Source organism: Accipiter gentilis, chromosome 7 (assembly GCF_929443795.1).
Source record: "Accipiter gentilis chromosome 7, bAccGen1.1, whole genome shotgun sequence".
In the NCBI taxonomy this organism is placed as follows: Eukaryota; Metazoa; Chordata; class Aves; order Accipitriformes; family Accipitridae; genus Astur; species Astur gentilis.
This window is the reverse complement of record NC_064886.1, coordinates 34,260,230-34,281,472: the sequence shown is the minus strand read 5'-3', so window position 1 is coordinate 34,281,472 and position 21,243 is coordinate 34,260,230. Positions and strand designations below refer to the sequence as shown.

Below are 21,243 nucleotides of genomic sequence, written 5' to 3'. Positions count from 1 at the left end.
CAGTAGGTGCTCTTCATTAGCCTGATTAAGTCAGTCAAAATCTGTGGGAAGATTTTAAATAAATTCACTGGGCTTTGGGTCAGCAAAATGTAAATTAAGTAAAGATGCAGCTCATCGTAAGTAATCATGCAAAGAGGGGCTCCTCCTTTACTCTTGCTGAGTTCATGAAGAGTTGAGGACATCAGGTCCTCGATCTCTGACTGAGGTCTAAGATCTTTTAAAAGAACATCAGGTATGCTTGAAAGCTTCAGTAGAAGCTTAGTAGAGGGCTTAGTAGAGGCTGGACTGAAATCTTTTTCCACATGCTATACAAAAACAATTCAACCTCCTACGTGTTGGAACTTATTTCTGAAGTACCTAGCAGCCCTATTCAGGATCTTCAGAACAGCTATGTTTTTAAATACCATTGTTTCTTATGGGGAAATCAAAATTTTCTTGTCTGAATTTAAAACCATTGTCCTCATAAATATAAAAATAAGATAAAAGAGGGGTAAAAATAAAACCACCTGTGAATATTTGAGTTATTTAGTAACTTAGTACTAAGATTTCACTTTCTTACCTTTCCCTTCCCAAAAAACACTGCAATCACCTGGACTAGGAACAATACCATCAAAATCATCAGGAGCACTCTGAGGGAAAGGTACAAATGAGTGCAGCAGAACCAAGTATTTTTCTAAGGCAGGGCCTCCATGGTTGATTGCAGTAGATTTGAGCTCACTCTAACCAATGCAAGCTGCCCTGCTGCAAGCCACTTATAATCGACAAGTAGGGTTTATTAGCTTGGGTTTAGCCTGGCAGTAATGCAATTACAGGGGACAGAATGACTGCCTACAGCCTGCTGGGAAGACATACACTAAATATCCTAAGTTTCAGGAAATAACCTAGATCTTAATAGCTCTGCAGTTAGCCTGGTTGAGGAAATGGGTTCTTAATTCGTCTGGCTCCAGCAGAATTGTTTTTCAGGCTAACTGAGCAGGCAAAGGTTTTTACAGGAAACATTCTCTCCTTCACAACTGGATTTAAAATGATCCCAAAACAGCTACACAAGGCAGCCACAAACAAAGCAGGTCCAACACTTAAGTTCATGATGTTACAACTCTTCCTCGCTTTTGCCTGTAGCTAGTGAACCAGGAAAACAGGACCTTCCTTCAGACTACTAGACCCTGGCTGGTTTGATAGCAAAAGTGAAGTCAGCTTTAGCTTGTGGACAGGTGATCCTAGGATCACTAGACAGTGGACCACCCAGATAACAGATCTACCAGTTCTGCTTCAGCCCCCCTTGGGGCCACAGTGAAATCTCTGCAGAGCCCTTAGGCTCAGAGGGCTGAGGATTGCCAGCACAGCACGGTACACATGCATGGAGCCTACTCATGTCCACTCTGTCCGTTCCCATCCCCTTCCTGCAACACAGAACATGGGAAAACACAAGCACAAAGACATGCTGGTCTATACAGGCTCATTATTTACCCCTTCTGGGCCTCCCTAGGCTGTGCAGTCCAAGCTCCTGTCAGCATTCACAGTGGGACAGCAAGCACTGAGCACAGTAGTCAAGTGAGGAGGTAATAGTTTACCCTGGCTCTAGCTTGGTGGCATGGATGTAACTACAAAGCCTGGATAGATCTGAGCTGGCTTCTCACAGAAATCCCACAAATTGGTCTGTCTTGCATTCTTCCTTTTTGAGAGGTACATGGCGGGGAGTCTGCCAAGTATCAGAATGACCAGCATGAATCTATCAAGATTATTCATCACAGCTCTGCACCTCAGCAAGAAATCCTGCTGCCTCTGCCAGCACAGATCTGCAACTCAGACACCACACGGCATGTAACTGCTGGCTGAGCACCAGAGACCTGTGAGCCAGGAGGACAGCATTTGATGTGATGCTCTAGACTCCATCTAAAGCTCTCTATAGCTTATTTTGTAACCGTAACATGGCAACACCACTTTCTTTTTCCCCAACCATTTTCTAACTTAGCCACTTACAAGCAGTTGAGAGCAGGAATGAACCCCCCTGTGTTGCACCTATGGTGACTGGTGCACAGCTTTGTGTGAGCCAGCAGTGTTACTCCTCCCGCTCCTGCGTAACTGGCTGTAAGGAGCTGGGCTTATCCCCAGGCACCTCAGCTGAACGGTACTGCCACATGGTGCTGCATGGTACTTTCATGCAGGAGGATGGGGTCTAAACTTTCACTGAAACCTCTGGGATTGTCTTCAGGTATTTGGAAACATGCTTTTAAGTGTTATGCTCTCGAGTGTCTCACATGGCAGGGTAAGCAAGTATGTAGGCTGAGGAACAAAACACCAGACGATCCTTTTCTTCTCACTTTACCTGCCCCTGTTACACTGAAAATACTGTACTGTGGCATTTTTCACAGGAATCTAATGAAATATTCTTTTTTTCTTTCAGCTACGATGAATGCGTGGGGCCAGGAGCAACACAAATATACATTCCCACAGATGATCCCCCCCCCTATTCTTTTACGGACCCTTGTCAAAGAAATGAAATATCTATAAACTTTAGCCTGGAAGAGGAAGCAGCATCTGGAACTACGGGACAGGCTGCAAATTATGCAGTCAGACTGCAGGACTTGCAGCAGCCTATTTCATCCATCTCTTTGTCATCTCTCACTCTGGAGGCTGCTCCCCTGTATGAAACGGTGGTGTGTGAGCAGAATGTCCCCATCCCACTTGTTCCAGTGGAAGTACTGAAAAATTCTTCCACTGATTATCAGACCCTTCTGAACCAAATCATGTGAATAAAAGTGGCTCCTTCAATTCTTCTGAAGAACTCAGACCAACAAAAACATTTAAAAGGAAGAATAAAACCTCTGAAAGTTTTATCTATTTTATATCTTTAAACAGGGATGCAATGGGATTTTATTTTTTACTGTGAATTTTGAAAGTTTACCTAAACTTCCCTCTTTGTGCTTCAAAGTGTTCCATGACATCACACAGCATAAAAGAGCAGCAGTGACAAGCATTGCATCTGACCTTTTTGAAGCATTTCAAAACACATTGAAATCAGCCACTCTTAATGTAGATACATGTTATCAAGTCAAGCCTACTTGTTGATTTTATGATACTTCGCATGTTTTAGAGCAGAAGGAGAAGAAAAGCATTTTGTTGTCTTTGTAGGTGTCACTTGTACATTTCATTCAGTGTCTTGGCAACAAAGCATTTTTAAATAATTCTTTGACTAACTATGTATTTCAGTAGACAGAGACAGAACACTGCCTGCAAAACATGACTGTCAGTACCACATAGGAGCAAAAGAAAAAGGAGAATAATATTTTGATAGTCACATTCTTCCTTTGGAAAGCCCGGCCAGTACCAGGCTTTCCAGACCATTGCAAAGCCTGCTCTAAGTCTTCCTCAGAACAAACCAATGGCAAGTGATGGAGAAGTGGCAGTGGATCCCCAAAGACCGATTGGCTTTACCTACAGAAGCTGTACTACAGCTGTGTGCAGGCCTGGGAGCTGCATGGCCTTTGCAGGGACTTACTATAGCCAAGGGAAGGGCAGTGTCTGGAACCCCAGAAGAAGCTTCATGCCAATTCCCATGCATGACTGCATTTTGAGACACTAACTGGTCTCCTTCTTCAGTAAGGAGCTTGTAGTGTTACAAAGGACCTTCCTTGACCTCTCGTAACTGCACTAGTGTGATGTAAATAACAGATGCTGGACTTGGCATGCACAATAACAGAGAACCTCACTTTGTGCAGAAACCTCTTACTAGGCACAATCCGTTTTGCTGAAATTTTGCTACCCACAAATCTAGCCTTTGTTCATAGACCTGGACTTCTCACACATTCATATGATAAATGCATACAAGTTGGAGATGCATACAGGAACAGCAGAGATAAACTGCAGACGTGAGGGTTTAATCTTGCATGGCATAGAAGCACCCTATCTCCACCCAAGGATTAAACTACATCTTCCACCAGTACTAGTTAGCAGGGTTATCAAAGGCTTATCTCCACTAAATCTCTTAGAAGTAGTCTCACTGAAAAAAAAAAAAAAAAATCTCTCTACACTGATAAAATTAACTTCAGTTTACTACCCCCACTGAAAGATATGTAAAAATTACTATAGTAAATATATAACTGTGTTTAAAAGGAAGCATCATCCAAATTATTAAAATTGCACTTAGATTTTCTGTAAATACTAAATAATTTTCAACTGTAATCATCACTCAACACTCCAAAGATTGACACAATTATAATTAATACTTAGATGGGAAGTAATTATATGGTTCTCACTGCTGTATAAATTATACCATTACTGGGTCATATTCACGTGATGAGATAAGGTAAATATGCATTTTTTGCTAAGTAGATGAGAGTAAATATGTATTTTGCCAAAATAACAGAATTCTTTTACAGTTTGGCAAGATTTTCAATATTCTTAGTATACTATACCCAAAACAACAAAAATTCACAATTTTGCATTGCAAAGCTGCTGGCAGGCATTGCCAGAATGTAGGCTATATTTCACATTTGTATTTTTAACAGATAGAACTATCCCTCTGTATAAAGTACTAGCGTAAACAGTTTTGTGGTATGCAAAGTATCCTGCAATAAGAGAGACAAAACTCTACACCACCTATTAGCAGCCAGAAATTAAAACCCATATAGAAATGTACCAGTCAGTTTTATTGGCAGGAAAAATAAAAAGTGAAGGAAAACACAGAGGTTTATTTACGTAGAATAGGACAGGCTTTCATAGCTGTGTCTTCCTGCAGCTCTTGGACACCTGCCTAGAACAGGGTAAGGCACTGGGACCAGACCCTGCTTACTTCAGGCTGCTACTGGGGAGGTGGAAGGGGAAATCTAAGAAATATTAGAAGGCAAATGTGATATTCCACCCCCCCACCCCCCTGAAAGTGAATCTCTCTTTTACCTGTAATATGGCAAACCTGAAGGGTCTTCTGAAGATAAGCACAGAGGGCTTTTCACATTTGGCAGGCAAGCCTCTACTCTGTTACAGATGCTTGCAGTTTCTGTGCATTTTGGGAAATCCTTTCAACCTGGTTGGCTTTTAACCTGACAGGGATTTCATGCCCTTCTACTAACTTTCTACCTGTGGTATAAAAAATAAACTAATTTTAATAGGCCTCTGATGAAAATGGGAGATTTGTATTTTACCTAATGATAGAAATGCATTACTAAGATTACAGAAAACTAATCAAAGTCTTTTTTCATTTGATAACCCTTACGCATCCTTAGCATTGCAACCTGAATTTTATGTAGCAGCGTTACTTACAAATAGCTGTCTACTCCCTCTTGTGGTATACCGCTTTATGAAGTCAAGTCATCTAGTTATCACGCTACACAGAGTTCGCAATAAGGGACTCATCCATCAAAATAATCCCAGCTTCTTTGTCACACAGATAATGGAAGCCAACCAAAACATACACTTCCATACTGTAGTATTTTTCTAAGTCACAACTAAATGCATAGGTTATGTCATTCATTATCAAGAAATAATCTTTAAAAAACAAACTGTGAATTATAAGTAGAGTATGGTACTGTGGCTTAGAATTTTCTACTCTTGTTAATCTTTTTTAACTAGGTGATAGCCAACAAAGTTGTGGAAACAAAGCTTATGAATCCAACCCATATACCTCTGTAAACAGACAATACTAGAAAGAGAAGTTTATAGCTCTAAAGCTGCTCTAACAGCTTCTGCTGTGACTACTGGAACAGTGTTGACATTTCTTGTAATGATGCATAAGAATATGTTTTCATTTCTTGGAGAATATTTAAGATCATGGATAAATCTCAGCAAAGTTGACAGAGTGTGTCCTGATGCTCCTCTTAAGAAATGCATATCCCCCTATCAGATTTTATCCTAAACTCTCACATAATTTTAATGCCAGTTTTAAAACAGGCTTAATACAGGCCTTTCATTTATTACATGGGTAATATGAGAAAGAAAATTGTTTGGACATGCTGTTTCTTGCTATGTGATAACAATACTGTATTTCTGTAGTCATATCTTTGCTTCAATTTTTAGTACACTGATCTTTACACCAAACTTTTAGTAAAGAACATACATGTATTCTGTACAGCTTCTGTGCTTTTTATTGCGTCACTATCACTTTGGAACCACGCACAGCCTTTAGCCTCCTGTTAATCAGGCAACTAAGCAACTGTTGACTAAGCAACATCATGCTTCAGCCACTTAAATTTGGACTTTACATTTGTCAGAGATCCCAGGAATAAGCAGCCATCAGAGCAGTCAGGTCTCTCCTGCTCAGGGGGATGAGTCAGTGCATGCCCAGCCAAGATCAGCCCAGCTCAGCAACAGCAGGAAGGGAAGAGTCTGCAATACTCCTGCAGTGGAAATTGTTACCTTGAAATACTTTCAGGCATTTCAAGCAGCATTAGAAACCCTCAAAAACACATTCATATGTACCTCTGAAAATTACTAAGGTCAGGAGACTGGAAAATGGCAACATACTGCCACGAAAAAAGAGGAAAAGCCAGGAAGTAACAGGCCAATCTTGCCAGAAATATTCAGAGAATTTTTTAGCACAGCAAGGCGAGTACCACTGTATTTCCTGAATGGAAACTACATCGAACTGATCTAACTGGTCACGCTACAGTCTGACAAATCATTCCCCTCCTTAAACTAGACAAATACTATCTATGTAAAATTATGACCACAGACTTCTGTAAATTAAAATAATAAATATCATACAAGAGAGTATTTATCAAATGCTCTGTGTTAGTTTGAATGGATGCATCCAGTGGGATCATCTGTGTCCTAATGAAAACACTGAGTTTTGCTGGATTTCAGAGCTTTGAGAGAGAATGGACCTGTTAAAATCAGCAAATTACATTAAACTAGGAGAGGCAGGAGTATGTAGGAGAGCAGGACTGGAATTTGACAAGACAGAGAAACAGCCTGGAAAGAACAAGATGCAATCCAGTGGACACAAATACAATTCCTGGACTTGAGAAACGTAGGCTCAAATTCACAAACGCACACCACAGAGTGACCCGTTAGATTGCAGGAGAATGTCTGAGAATTAGACTGAGACAAATATAGGCTAACTATGAGCCAATAATGTCATACTACTAGGAAAAAAGAAGAAAAATTAACAACAGCCTGGGAACATGAACAGCACTATTATTCTTAAAACGCTCAAAACATCTCTCCACTCAGTACTGCTCTGTTAGGAAACTGAGTCCAGGCTGAGGCTCTACAAGTCAAGGAGACTGACAAGCCTGACAGCTTAGAGGAAAGGAACAAGAAAGTTGAAAGGCCTAGTTATTATTTTTCTTGGTTTTGCAGGACAGAGAACAGAAAGCTGTTCTCCATTTTCATACAGAAATGAGATACTAGAACTGAGGGGAAATGGAGAATTAGTATTTCATACATTGTAGAGAGAGAAAGATTCCACATTACCGGGAACGGAAAGGCCAAGTTTCAGTCCTCTCCTTCTAGTGGAGCTTTCCATATCCTCTCTTTATCACTGTCTGACAGTGTCTGATGCTGCTTCACAGCCTGGGAATTGGCAGTTGTACATTTGTCACATAATATTAGCAGCTCTCCAAACCCTAGATGTTCTGCCAATACCCTCTGGGAAAAGAGGATTCTCTTAGCCCAGACCACATTAGTGACCCACTGAGAACTACATGATTTCTAACACCATACTGTTGTCACAGCAAAAAGTTTTCAGTGAAAATACTCATAACCACAATTATATCCAAGCACCTCCAGCTCTAACTCCACTGATGTGCTACATGTGAAGTGGGAATTGTAGATAGATCAGAAATTAAATACATGTTTTCTGAATCCCCAACAGCACTTCATGCATTAAAACTTCTTCTCAGCTAGCAAAGTTCATATTAATTTCCCTTTTCCTCAGTAATGTATGCTTGAACACTGGCTACTGAACTCATAAGCATAAAATAAATTCAGAGCTTGGATTTCAGACAGGTCCATATGCATATATATATATATTCTCATTTCCATTAAAGCAAGAAAAAGTAACAAGCAAAATAGCTTCCATGTCCAGCAGAAGCACAAAGCTAAAGCTTTAAGGAACCTAGAAGCATCCACAGTGTTCATTCGTGTTTTGGGTCCAATGCCTTGATTCTCTTATTTGTTCTCCTGCATCTCCTGTCAATATTGTTTCAATAAACCTCCTCTGCCTAAATCATCCCAACTGCAATGGAAAAAAAAAGTCAGGTATATAGCCTGATGCAATTCACCAGGTATTGGCATTGTGTCTTTTGAATGCCAGGGAAATAGCAATAGTTTTCATGCACAGCTGGAAGTGGCCATTCCCTTCTACTCAATTCCTCTTCTCTCCTAGGACTAACAACCAGGTTTTTGCCTTGCTGTAGTCTTTAATAGAAAAAACAACAACATCACTTTGATAGATTCTGTCTTCTGTTATGTGCCAAATGAACCTAATACACTCGCAATGGAGAAACATTTTTTTTTTTAATTTAAATTCAAAAGACAATGAAGCAGTGAAAGAACCCTGTAAAAATTAAGATTATTTTGTCACAGCTTTGCTCCTAGCAGGATTTTGTTTTTCCGCAAAAGATGGAAATCAGTGATAAATAAAATTAAAACACCCAGAAAAGAGCAAAACTTTTTTGCAAAACATTTCAAAATCTCACTGAAGAAGGAGGAGCAAGATGGGAGACCTCATAGCTCAGGGAACTGCAACCGGACTTTTGGGCACCTGGGTCATGGGCGAGTACTCTGCCCAGCTTGCAGTGAAGGGATTGGTATCACACACACACCAGGGAAGTGATTAAGTTTCCCTTTCAGAGAACAGGCTTTTAAAGTATTAGGACCTTCAAAACACAGAAAATAAACCCCATCCTTGGACACTGTACTAGGAGACTAATTCAGAGAGCAACAACGCAGTGATAGCTAGACAGATGAGACAACTTGGTATTTACTGTGTTATGCAAATACGCTTTATTGAAATACGCGAACCAGCAACAAAGCAAGATTCCCTGTATCATTCTACTAAAATGCACCAGGCTTTAACAAAATGCAGCTATTCTATATGTTAACAAGAACCACAAAGTTTAAATACTCCAGTCCCACCCCTGTGGGAACAGTGCAGAAATATGAAATCCAACCCTCATTTGGGTCAATAAAGTTTTGCATATGGCAAGAAGAGAGCTGAGCCGCCTGCAGGCACCCTACTAAGAGCACAGCCAAGCTTGTCTGTGTATGCATGCACATATGGTAGGGGAAAAAACTCAGACATTGCAGCAGATGGCCAGATGGCCTCATTTTAACATGTGGTGGTAGTATGGGGATTTGTCCCCCTTTCCCTCTTGGCTAGATCAGCAATTTTTATATAGCAATTATCTGTACACAAATTCTACAAAAGTATTTCCTAATGACATTTCACTTGGAATGACGATCAAAAGCATATGTTTTTGGAAAGCTCTCTTGCCTGGAAAGTCAGAGAGAAAAACCCGTTTGTTTGTAACACCACACAGCCACTTTCTGCAAGAAAAGAAACAGGGCTGTGGTCAAGTAACCCTGAGATTTCCCTTAACCAGGAGAAGCCATACATTCCCAGTGGTTAACAGTGAGATACTCATTTTAAAATCTATCATGTAATGAAGACGATCTATAATAAGATGAGCCATTAAAAAACCATCAAGTCAAATTCACACTTGCAGCAAGTCAAATCAGTGGAGACACTGCTGAAGACGCCAGCCCAGCTGGTCTACAACAAAAATTAAGGTCACGGGAGGCCAATGCCGGCACTTATTTATGAAATCACACAGGTGCACAACATCATAGCAGCTTTCCAGCTGCTGGACCCGACCTCCATTTCAAACCCATTCCCGGAAACTTTTCAGCCGCCGTAGCAGAGGGCACAAGTTTCTTTCAGCTGACTGTTACCCAAAGCCTGTCCAGGAATTCAGGGGCGACGCACAATAAAAAGAATAACAAAACAGGCACAAGGAACGCACTGCGTTACAGGTGGTCTCATTTCACCCCACAGCACAATTACCGTTAGGCCAGCTTTCACCCTCACACCAGCTCTCGAGCACAGGGCCTCGCCTTCCCAAGCCCGTGCCCACAAAGACAGCTCCCTCCGGGAACTCACAGCCGGAGGAAAGAGGCAGGAGAGGGCTCGGGGAGGTCGGTGACACAGCGCTGCCGAAGCCGCGGAGCGGGAAACGAGAGATCTTACCTCAGGGCGGTGGCGACAGCGACAGCAGCAGCGGCGACAGCGACGCCGCCACGCGCCAGTGCTGAGGCGACGGCGACAGCAGCAGCGGCGGCGGAGCAGCCGCCCTCGCGCGACGCCGCCACGCGCCCGTGCTGAGGCGACGGCCGCCCGCGCACAGCAGCGGGCACCGCCCCCTCCGCCCTCCCCGCCTTTCGCTTTCGGTTCGCCTGGGCGCCCGCCCCCCCCCCCCGCCCTGACTGACACGTCGGAACACCACTGACCGCCCGTCGCGCCGGCGAAGTGGCCAATGGCGGGCCGAGCGGCCCCGCGGCCGGCCGGGCGGCCCGTCCCGGCCCGTCCGGTGCCGCCATGAAGGAGCCGGCGGCCGAGGAGGAGGTGTTGCGGGACTACCTGGCCTACTACGCGGGCCGGGGGGCGGAGGGGGAGCTGGCGGTGTGCGACGAGGTCTCCCTGAAGGCGCGGGCGCGACGGCTGCTGGGCCCGCGGCGGTGCGGCGCCCTGGACGTGTGCAGCGTGGCGGAGCGGTGCCGGCGGGCCCGGGGCGAGCGGGACGGCAGCAGCGTCTTCCGCGACCTGCTCAAGGCGCTGGAGGTGCTGGAGCTGCTCTGCGTCAACCTGCTCCTCTCCCCGTGGCGGAAGGAGATCAGGTCGCTCAAGGTAGGGAAGCGCTGCGGCGGGGTGGGGGGGGGAGGTCGGCCGGGCTCGGGGCCTGGCGGCCGCGGGCTTTCGAAGCCTCTTCCCCGGGCCTGTGGCGAAGGAGGCACGGCAGCGGCGCCCGCGGCCCGGGGCGTTAGGAGCAGCGCTGCGGAGCCCATTTTGAAGGGGTTAGGGGTGCCCTGAGCAGTGCGAGGGTGCTGCGAGCTGTTCGCTGGCCGTTGCAGGCCTTGTCCTCGCCGAGGCCGGGCCTTCGGGGCCCTTCCCGGGAGTGCTGAGCAGTTCAAGGGTTTGGAAATGCAGACCCTCGGTTATTGTGAGACGGTAGAGAAGTAAAAAAGTACAGTGAAATGCTTAGACTCTCGTTACTCTGAGTTTTAACCTTAATTTGCCTTTAAGGAGGGGATGCTTTTTAGCATTCGTTATCACTTTTGCTAGCAGTTTGATGCCAAAGGCTAGGTGGGCCAGTGTCTCTCTGGTCCAGTGATTTTACCATGTATCCTAGCTCAGGCGACCGCAGCTGGTGAAGTGCGTAGGAAACCCCCCTTCGAAAGAGGAACTGCTGTTGCTTTTTGCAGCAAGGTGGTCAAGGTTACCCTGCTTCCCTAGCACACAGAACGCATCTCATTACCCAGAAGAGACAGCAACCTTCAACATGTGGAAGATCTACTTGTATTTAAACAAAATCCCCAAACACCCAAGATGCAAACGTATTTCCCTTCCTACATCAACAGGTGCTGGTGAGGAAAAGCCATTTCCTTCCTTCCTTTCTTCCTGCTCTAAGGTCCCATCTGCAGATTCTCAAACAGCTGTAGATTCCTATTCGCCTCGTTCATCTCCCAAAAACAGGGCGAAGCAGAAGATAGTCAGGGCTACAGTTAGTGGACTCAGCTTTTCATAACACAAGAATCCTAGGCTTCATTTAAATCAAACTTTGAAGACCACTGTGGGTAATCCAAAGTGCAAGACAGCCTTCTGAAGGCCTGAAATAATTCTGTTGCAAGGCACAAGTTGCAGAACAACCGGTATCTTGTATACATACAGATTTGATAAAGTTACTGGTTGTATGCAGAGTACCAGTTCACATTTCCTGCCTCTCGCCAGCTCTGATGTCACACACACACCTCCTGCAGTGCCTGCTCCTTACTTCCCCTCTAGAAGGAACAGAAGCTGGGGAGTGAAAGGCACTGTTGACAAATTTATCTGAGAATGGACTGAGGCTCAGTCCTACGTTATACTATGGCCTTTTAGGTTAAAGGCCTTTTTTGGGGGGTAATTTTTGTTCTCTCCCAAGCTTGTGCTTGTGAGACCAATGCTTAGGTCTCAGCCTTACAAAGTCAGTCAGTCAGTCTCAAGCTAGGCAACCTGAAAATAAGGTACCCCAGTCCTGGAAGTCTTGACGTTGTATTCCTACCTCCATTCTGTTCTGACTTGCCTGGATTTGGTCATGCTTAGGTCAACGCAGTCTCTCCTATCATAGCATTTCAGACAAAACCAAAAACCACTTCCAGTTTACAAACTAGGCTTCCTGCCTGGGGTAGCTCCAAAACCAAGCAAATGTTGAATGTTGGGGTTTTTTAAGTTGTTACGCTGCAGTGACATTTTATTCAAGTCATGTTTTGCAGGCAGCTTGTGCAAAGATAATGTGTTCTGGCAATAATTCTGCTAGAACAGTCTCCCTTCAAAAAGGTGCTTTCAAAGAAATGGCAACTTAATTTGGGAGTAGTAAAGTTACAGCAGGAGTCTGAACCATGGAAAAATAAAATGTTACAGTCTTGTCACCAATTAAGAAATATAATTAATAGTGCATTTTGTCTGTTTCTTTGGGAAAAGATTAGACCTCAGTGATTTATTTTCTGAATGTTCATTTGTTTAAAAATCTTCTATTCTTCAGTACAGCACGTAAGACTTATTTCTGAGTTTCTCTAGTTTGACTAAGATGATTTTCTTACTCTCTTCCGTTTTGAATATTGATGCTCTTAGCCAGTATCTCCACAGGTTTAAACCGGCATAACTTCACTGAAAGTAATGTGCTATAGCAAGTGCTTGCGAGGCTGACAAAATAATGCTGTTAGAAAAGCCTCACCCACTTCGATTCAAAATTCAGGCTTTCAGGGACATTGTTTTTTAAAAGATTTAAGTAATTTTTTAAGCACTTTTAATTTTTAGGTAGTCTTTCACACTTCCTTCCACCCCACCCCCACAGTGTTCATCTGTTTTTCAATGTTGCATTCTGTTTCAGACATTCACCGGTAATTTTGTCTACTATATTCAATCTGTGCTCCCAGATGACATTGTAAAAACAGTACTGGAGAAAATAGGTTACATTGCAACAACAGCAACAGAGTTTTCACTTGTCAAAAAGAGAAACAATGAGGAAACAAAGCAGACTGCATTTGAAATATTCCTGGCAAGAATTGAGTGTGAAACCATCCTTGAAATGACAAATGAAGAAAAACATGGCAATTTGGAGAAGACCCTACAGAAGAGAACACAAATGCACCAGCATCATGGAGATAAGGACAAAGAGGATCAGACACCCCAGAGAGAAGACACTGAAAATCCAGAAAATAAAGAAAACAGTGAGACATCTTTGTGCCTTGCTACTCAACAGAAGTCTTCAACTAATAGCGATATATCCTTTGAAGCTGCTGGGAATCTGAAGATGAAAGATGATATGCCTCAGTTAGCAGTTGCTCAATCCACTAACAGGCTTCAGGAACACCAGAGGCAGGCCATTAACACTGTACATTTTCCGGGCAAATGCTCAGACAGCGAGGACTTCTTGATCAAATATAGTGACATTGTCATAAGACAAACACCTATTTTCAGTGATAATCTTTCTCCAAAAGCTTTTGAAAAAAAGTCAAGAGCCAGTCTAAGTGAAGAATGTGTTTTGGCAGTTGCTGCAGAGTCAACTGCAAATGAGATCAGGCCTGTGCCACTCTCACCAGGAGCAAGCGGTCCGCCAGCCTTTGCAATATTTGCTGACAGCTCTTGTGACAGCAAAAACACTTTGGAGTACAAAGCTCAAGAAGTCCCCAAAGAATCAATTGAAGCAGAAATTAATGATGCCATAAATTGCATAGACCCGGACCCTGCAGATGAACCCAATGAGCTGAAGTCTCTGCCATACAAGGACATTGCATCTGTCCAAAACTGCAGCGTCCCTAGGGAGGAGGAAGTTTGTGAGCTGTCTTTAACCTTCACAAAACTACAAATCAAGGACACTCAAGAAGACCTTATGTATCCAATAGAGGAAACTGGCCAACCTGAGCCAGTATCATATGCAAGTACAAGTGACAGGCATGTAAGAGAATTTAATCATTCCAAAATAAAACATACATATCTGACTAATGCTCAGATGCAGAACAGAGCAGTGGCACATACTGAGCCATCTTCAGATCTATGCTGTACTGCTGGGAACATGGAAGATCCCACTACTGGTTCTGATAGTAAGAGACTATTAATGGATACTCCTAATGCACATACAGCCTCTGAGTGCTTCAGACACATTAGAGAGCCCCCTAACCTCACCTACATTCCACCACAAAGTATTGATGTTCGGTCTTCATGCATAAAGACCAGCACACAGGGCAGAAGGAACCTCTTGCAGCCTGAATGGGACTCTCCCAAATCCAGTGAAGTAAAGCTGGAGAACTATAATTCAAAAGTAAATGAAATCCAGGAACCTTATGTCATTATTGACAAAACTGACCAAGGAATGTTATGCCATCACACTTGATTCTACCAGTGCTTTATTTGTAATCTGCCTGGGTTTTTTCCTCTCACTTGTGGCCTTCATCATCTTTTCAAGGACATTATTTGTCAAAAAGGTTTAAAAAAAACCAACAAACTACCACTGCTTTTGGACAGTAAAAAAGGGAAGTAGTTGATCAAATTCTTAATGGTCCCTTCTCATCTGGAACCTTTGGCGCTGAAACCTGAATGGTCACCTTGCTAAAGTGTAGGCAACTTCCATAAATTTAAATCCATTTAATTCATTAGCCAGATGCCTTCTGGCTGTACTTAATGCCAGACAGCCTTCTTCAGTTAATCATACTTCTACTCCCCCCCCCCCCCCCCCCTTTTTTTTTTTTTTTGCTTTATGGACCTATTTCTGGTATATTCTTCAAGTATAGCACGCTGTACAATGGTAAAAACAGGTAAATGTTTCTAAACTGGAAAACCCAACTTTATAGCTTTATAAATCCTATACTGGAGCGTACTTCTGTTAACTCATTACATTCCTATGAAGCTTTGCTCTGAACTAATCTTGCTCCTGTTTTCAGTTGAAAATTAAGTTTAGAAAGTTTGGTGACATTCCTTTAGGTGTAAAGAAGGAAACAGCCTGGTGAACACTTTTGGTTTTATAGAGGCAATAACCTGTATTACAGGTTTTATACCTGCCTCAACTTGTTACCAAAATTTTTTGTGGCTACCACCACAAATTTCTAGAGAAGCACTGAGCATCATAATGGTTCACTGCTACCAGAAGAGGGAGATCCAGCTACAGCTGCCATTTCCCTTGCCCCTGTTCCTGCCACTTAAGTGTGTACCAGCTTTGGAGTTGACTGGACTTTTCTGTAAGCCAGTTCATCTCGCTAAAATGAAAGGAAAAAACATTCCCTTCTACGTTCTCTGCCATTTTAGTGGCAGGAAAAAAATAAGATCAGCAAAGGTTCCCAGTGAGCATTAGAGCCAGGATAAGGGATGTCCTGTAGGTGGGAGTGCTGTGTGAAAAGCATTGTGCTGTGAAGGAAAGCGAGCAGTATTATTAGATCAGATCAGCTTTAAGCTGGAGTCTCAGCATTGAGAAACTGTCATATACAACATTTAATTAAATTTAGAAAAGCACAGTCACTTGTACTGTATTTCAGCAAAATCTTCAGTGCTTCTTCATATACTTGTTACCTGGAAAGACAGTTTAATACTGCTTCAAGTTAACGTTTCCAGTAGCACTAAAATGCTAAGAATGTTTTGTTGTTTCTTGTATAGTTAAAATACTAACTAGCTGAAATTAATTTAGTATAAATTGTTTATAATTGACTTTCACACACCCCCTAAAAAAAAAATTCAAAGAGGAGCACATGGATTACACTAGGAAAACCCCAGGAGCTAAAATGTAAAGATCTGCTTTTTGAACAACTAATTGTTGAAGTCCTCTCATCGCCCAATTCCAGCAGTGTAGGAGGAATGAAACTTTGACCGAGCTAACATCAAGTGACAGGACTGCCTTCAGCTTTGGGTGGGGTTGGAGCAACAGATACTATGAACATACACAAATTAATACTTCTGCACTGTGTCTGGCTAGGACTGAGGTAACTTTCTCAATAGCAGCCCCTGGGGTGGCAAGTTTGGGATTTGTGGCTAAAATTATTGATAATACACCAGTGTTTTGGCTTGTTGAGCAGTGCTTGCACAGTGTCACAGCTTTTCTTTTTCTAACTATGCTCACCACCCCCATGAGTAACTGGGAGAGGACACAGATGGGACAGCTGACCTGAACTGGCCAAAGGGATATACCATACCATGTAACATCATGCTCAGCAATAAAACGAGTGGCAGATGAAGGTGGGGGTTTTTTGTATACCAAGGTGGCCATTGCTCAGAGACTGGCTGGGCATTGGTCTGCGTGTGGGGAGGTCATGAGTTATTGACATCTCATCACTTGTTTCACCACCACCACCCCCTCCTTTCCTTCACTTATTAAACCTCTATCTCAACCCAAAAGCTCTCTTGATGTTGTTCTTCCTATTCTTCCCTGTCCTGCTGGGGAAGCAGAGAACAAGCAGCTGTGTAGGTGCCTAGCTCCTGGCTGGGTCAAACCACCACAACCTCCTTGCTCTCCTTTCAAGTACCTATCTGTTCTTCCTAACCACTTTGGTTTTTATAAGCTATATTTTCCCCCTGTGGGGGTTATTAAAATTATATGTTTTAAATCTCATATTGCGTCAATTACTCAGGGACTCTAATTTAACTGAAAACCAAAAAAAACCAACCTTTCTCATCACAAATGAAGATGTCTCCTACATACTTAGATGACCACCAGTACTACAGGATTCATATACCTAACATCCCATTTTTATCTTTACTGTAGCCATACAAGGAAAAGTATTTAACAACTTACACATGAAAAACCAATACAAAAGGAAAGACTACCACTTGAAAAGACACTATCTTGGGCATCTGCCTCCATTAATGCCATACTGCTGACCTTCATTAAACTTGTTCAGTTACTATCTACTGTGAGAAACACTCTTTTAAGTCTTTAATAAACTTCCCCTGATGGGCCCGTGCACAACTGCTTCCATCTTCATGGTACCTGGCATACAGGAGACATAAATCTTCACTTTTGCCTCTGTTTGAGCGGGGTCTTGGACCAGCATCTTCCATGTCCAGGAGCTTACGAACAACCTCACATAGGGAAAAACTAAATATACAGAGGATCTTTCAGAAGAGAGGAAGCATAGCTCTAAATTGCTAACTGCACCAGTCCACAGCTCCACCAAGTCACAGGAACACTGGTGGAGATAGTAATGATGGACAATGCCCACCAAAAACAGTTGAACTGCACAAAATTTATTAAATATAAAATGGCCATGTTCTGAGAATCTACTCTTTGTTAATGTTTTGAGTACCTGGATTGAGGAAGAATCTCCTCTTTATGGCACATGGGCCAGGACTGGGCAATATTTTGTTTGCCTTTGTAGGGAGAGCTACAACGCACTTGAAGTCCTCTGGGTTTTCATCCGAGTTTGTTGTTGGTACAAGAACACCTTTAACTTCTCTTCCTGTACAAATGGTAGGGTTTTGAGGTCTTGTACTACAAACTACTTCTGTATTTGCAAATTTACAGGGTCTCAAGAGACAACTGCTTTACAGTTAAAGATGCTTGTGAAGAGATGGGATTTGAAAACCAGCTGAAATAAAAGATAAGTCATATTTAATAGGCCTTAGGCAGCAGTCCTTTGTCCAACTGCTTCCACATGAGTAAGGTGGAACTGGGTTTAAAATCCTAGTTGTAAATACAGTCAGACCTGAGAAGAGGGACAGACAAAAGGGACCATAAGATTTCTGACCCCATCTGCCAGTGCCCTCCTGTCCCTGATGGTAGTAACCACTGCACCTCTCCTTGGCTAATTAACTTAAATCAGAGCAACCACTCAAGCAGCACAGCTGGCCAGCAAGAGGGTTGCCTGAGCCCCTTTCTAAAGGAAGGTGGTTTGTGTTTGTAGAATGTGTGCCTATCCTCTGGTGAGCTGTCAACTTTAATTGTGCTACAGCTGTTCCTGATTGTCTATTAACTGAATGGGGATTTACTGACTGATTGGATGTTTTTCCATCATAGAGACACAAGGCCAATTCTGTTCCCAAATTTATATGCTACACACAATCACTTTTAATGGCTCAGCTCTCCCAAGCCTTGGATTAGAGAAATTCTCCTTTCATCAGTGTAGACACAGAGCTCAGGCAGCAGACCTGGTAGCTGACTGATACTCACTCGCACAACCTCTCCCCACTGCATATCTTAGAACAGTTCTTTTCCCCTCTTAACATTCATATCACACATACGCCCTTGCCCTGTCTGAAGTTAAGGTGCTCAAGAAGCACAGCTTGGTTTTAGAACAAACCGTGTTGTTTTTAAAGCCAAGAATGAAACCCAAATCTCATTGTTAAGACAAAAAAAAAACCACACAAAAATCCCACACAACTGAGAAGCATGCAAACAGTAAATGAATAAAATAATTGCAATTTGCTTCAGAAATTCAGAATTTTAAACAATTCCCTGAGACACAAATAAAGCATACCTGAGAGGGACTGGCAAGGACTTGCAAAGCACTAATGAAGATTATCATCGTTCAGAGCTGTCTCACCACACAAAGACAATTTCTGAAACACTGCTTTATCATTTTTTACCTTACTTGTACCTAAACACTGGGAGAATAACCACCACTAACTCACCACCACAGCTAAAGGTCCCATCCATTGGAAATTAACTGACACAGCTCTCTTAAGCAAGATAAGCGGTTAAATCCCACAAGGCTCCTTTTCACAGGATTAAATAGTAAAAAACTGAAATTAGGATTGGGATGAAATATAATGACGTCTGCAGATCAGCATACTCACAGTGGAAGTCCTAACAGCTTAATACTTTGTGGTGTATGTGAGGGAGGAATGCATCACTATTGCCAAGCAGAGGGCTCTAGGGTATAGCAGAGGATTCAACATAAAGCCTTCTGGCATAAAAATAAATAAAGCCAAGTAGTATGTATGCAATACACAGGTAACAAACTGAGCTCCTCTATTCTGTCACTCTCCTTATCGACCCTCTGCATGCATTCAGAGAGAGATCACTCTTGCAGGTGTATGTTTACACAACACTTAGCAAAATGGTGCCCTGATCCTGGTACAACACAAATAATTATCACATGCCAGCCTCTTAAAAAAAAAAAAAGAGATAAATGATCAATTAAAAAACTGATCTGGACTAGTCAGAGAACTACACTACTTTTATGTAGGAATTAATCTACCGCTAGTTTTGTTCTGAAACTGCAAACTTTTCATTTTCAAAAAAAAGCTCACAACTTTGTCAACCCCCTCAAATGCTGGGGGGGGAAATAAACCACCGCCATAGTTCTCACCTGACTTTATCGTGCTTTAGAAATGCACAATGTTTACCTAAACCTCCATACACTACAGGAAGGGCTGGATTTTCCAAGTCATGAAACAGGACAGTAACTTGCTAGGAGAGGGACAAGAGAGAGCTTCAGGTCTGAGTCTTTTCGTAGCGGCTGATGGCAGAATACTCAGCACTTCCTACAGTCTCTGCAGAAGGAAATGCACTGAAGAGAGATGCGGATTATTTTTTCCTGGTGTTGGCAGTAGTTTTGTGTGCTAATTACACTGGTGAAAACAATTTTTCAAGGTTTCTTAAGACCTACAGTTTTGGACAGTCACTTCTGAAATGTTTAATTAAACAAGGAAAATCTCCTAAACATGCTTCCCGTATTAAAACAGTACACAAAAGGCCAGGCTAAGAGAACACAACTATTAAATGTTTTCATTTTTGCCAGTCTCTCTATTTTACTTCAAATCAATTTATATGCTGCTCCCAGATGTTTCTGATTTGCTAAGATACCTTGACCAGAACAAAGTAAATACCAAAGTCTGGAGAAGACATCTATTCAGACTAAGTATGTAATAAAGAAAAGGCAATACAGGAGGAGATAATCACTTTTTACACATATTGTGGTTATGATGTGGAACTCACTGTGGCAAAAGTAATTAAAACCCACTATTTCTACTTATCTCATCTACTCCTACAATATACTCCAGAATAGCCAAAATGCATGCAAAAAACAGTTACGTGTGGTTCAGTCTACAAGTATAGGCTACATCCACCTTACAGACCAAATCTCAGAAGCCAAGAGAAGTGGCAGCTTGTTTGTATTATCCATTCTACTGGTACCAATTTTTCTACTGGTACTGAAAATCAGTACCAGCCTACAGAAATGAGTACTTCCTATAGTATTTTGCAACATGCTACCCAATCACTGCTGCTTAGACAGTCATAAAAGAAACAAAATATATGTCAGACTAATGCCGATTGCCCTTTTTCCCCCCCCTCCCCTCATCAATTGAGAGATTTCAAGAAACAAAAGCAAATAAATTCCAGGCTTAAAACCAGCTATTTATGATTACTGCAATATTTTTATCTACACATCTATAGCAGACTGCAAACATTTTACATTTATGACACATATCAAGCAACCTGTTTGGTTTTGTTCCTGGTTTTCATCAAATACCCCAATCTTCCTGTATATGCAAACCTATACATGCCAATCAATAAATAGCAAAACATAAAATAAACATGCTCTCTGTATCCATCACATCTGTAATTTTTAATAAGTTATATGATTCCTTTATATTTCATTACAATTATGAGTATCAATAACCTCCATCCAAACTACTTTTTTTTATATAACAAAGGGGGGAGGGAAATCTGACCAAAAAGCATAAATTTTGTTCAAAAGCTGAAAGATAACAGCAAGATTCTTTGTAAGATTCTCTGTACAAAACAACTAAGTGATATTTTTCTGGACTGTCTGCAAAATATACATCCTTGGCTTCTACAACCCATAATGAAATTAGAATTAAGAACAAACTGCAGATGACTGAACTTCAAATTTATAGAACTCTTTCCAAAGAAATAGTTCCTTTGGTCTCTTACAGAAGAAAAAATTTTGAAGTTGAACAGAAGGTTTCAAGAATGACTACTATCCCCCTACAAATAAGCTTCAATAAGTAAGATAATTACTTAACACAAAGTCTTATTTTTAAGCTAGAATTCTAAAGATTTACAACAGAACAACAGAATGGCAATATTGGGTTCACAAGCT

General features: G+C 42.1%; 2 protein-coding genes across 3 annotated transcripts in view; both read left to right on the top strand.

The window, feature by feature from the left end:
- The window catches only part of BEAN1 (brain expressed associated with NEDD4 1), a 60,346-nt gene extending 57,509 nt beyond the window's left edge, over positions 1-2,837 (top strand). For both annotated transcript variants that reach the window (XM_049806565.1, XM_049806566.1), the window contains one exon: positions 2,405-2,837. In XM_049806565.1, the coding sequence (XP_049662522.1) occupies positions 2,405-2,753 (349 nt within the window). In that variant the 3' untranslated portion in view covers positions 2,754-2,837. The remainder of the gene's footprint in view (positions 1-2,404) is intronic.
- Positions 2,838-10,503: 7,666 nt separating this feature from the next.
- LOC126041279 (uncharacterized) lies at positions 10,504-16,573 on the top strand. Its single transcript, XM_049806709.1, has 2 exons — positions 10,504-10,843; positions 13,083-16,573. Exons 1-2 carry the CDS (start codon positions 10,535-10,537, stop codon positions 14,583-14,585), a joined length of 1,812 nt encoding a protein of 603 aa, XP_049662666.1. The 5' UTR covers positions 10,504-10,534; the 3' UTR covers positions 14,586-16,573.
- Positions 16,574-21,243: the final 4,670 nt, after the last annotated feature.

Excerpts from the sequence above, each read along its gene's own strand:
- LOC126041279 (XM_049806709.1), top strand. The coding sequence starts at position 10,535 with ATGAAGGAGCCGGCGGCCGAGGAGGAGGTGTTGCGGGACTACCTGGCC. Across the intron at positions 10,844-13,082 it reads AGGAGATCAGGTCGCTCAAG|ACATTCACCGGTAATTTTGT; the intron begins GTAGGGAAGCGC and ends ATTCTGTTTCAG.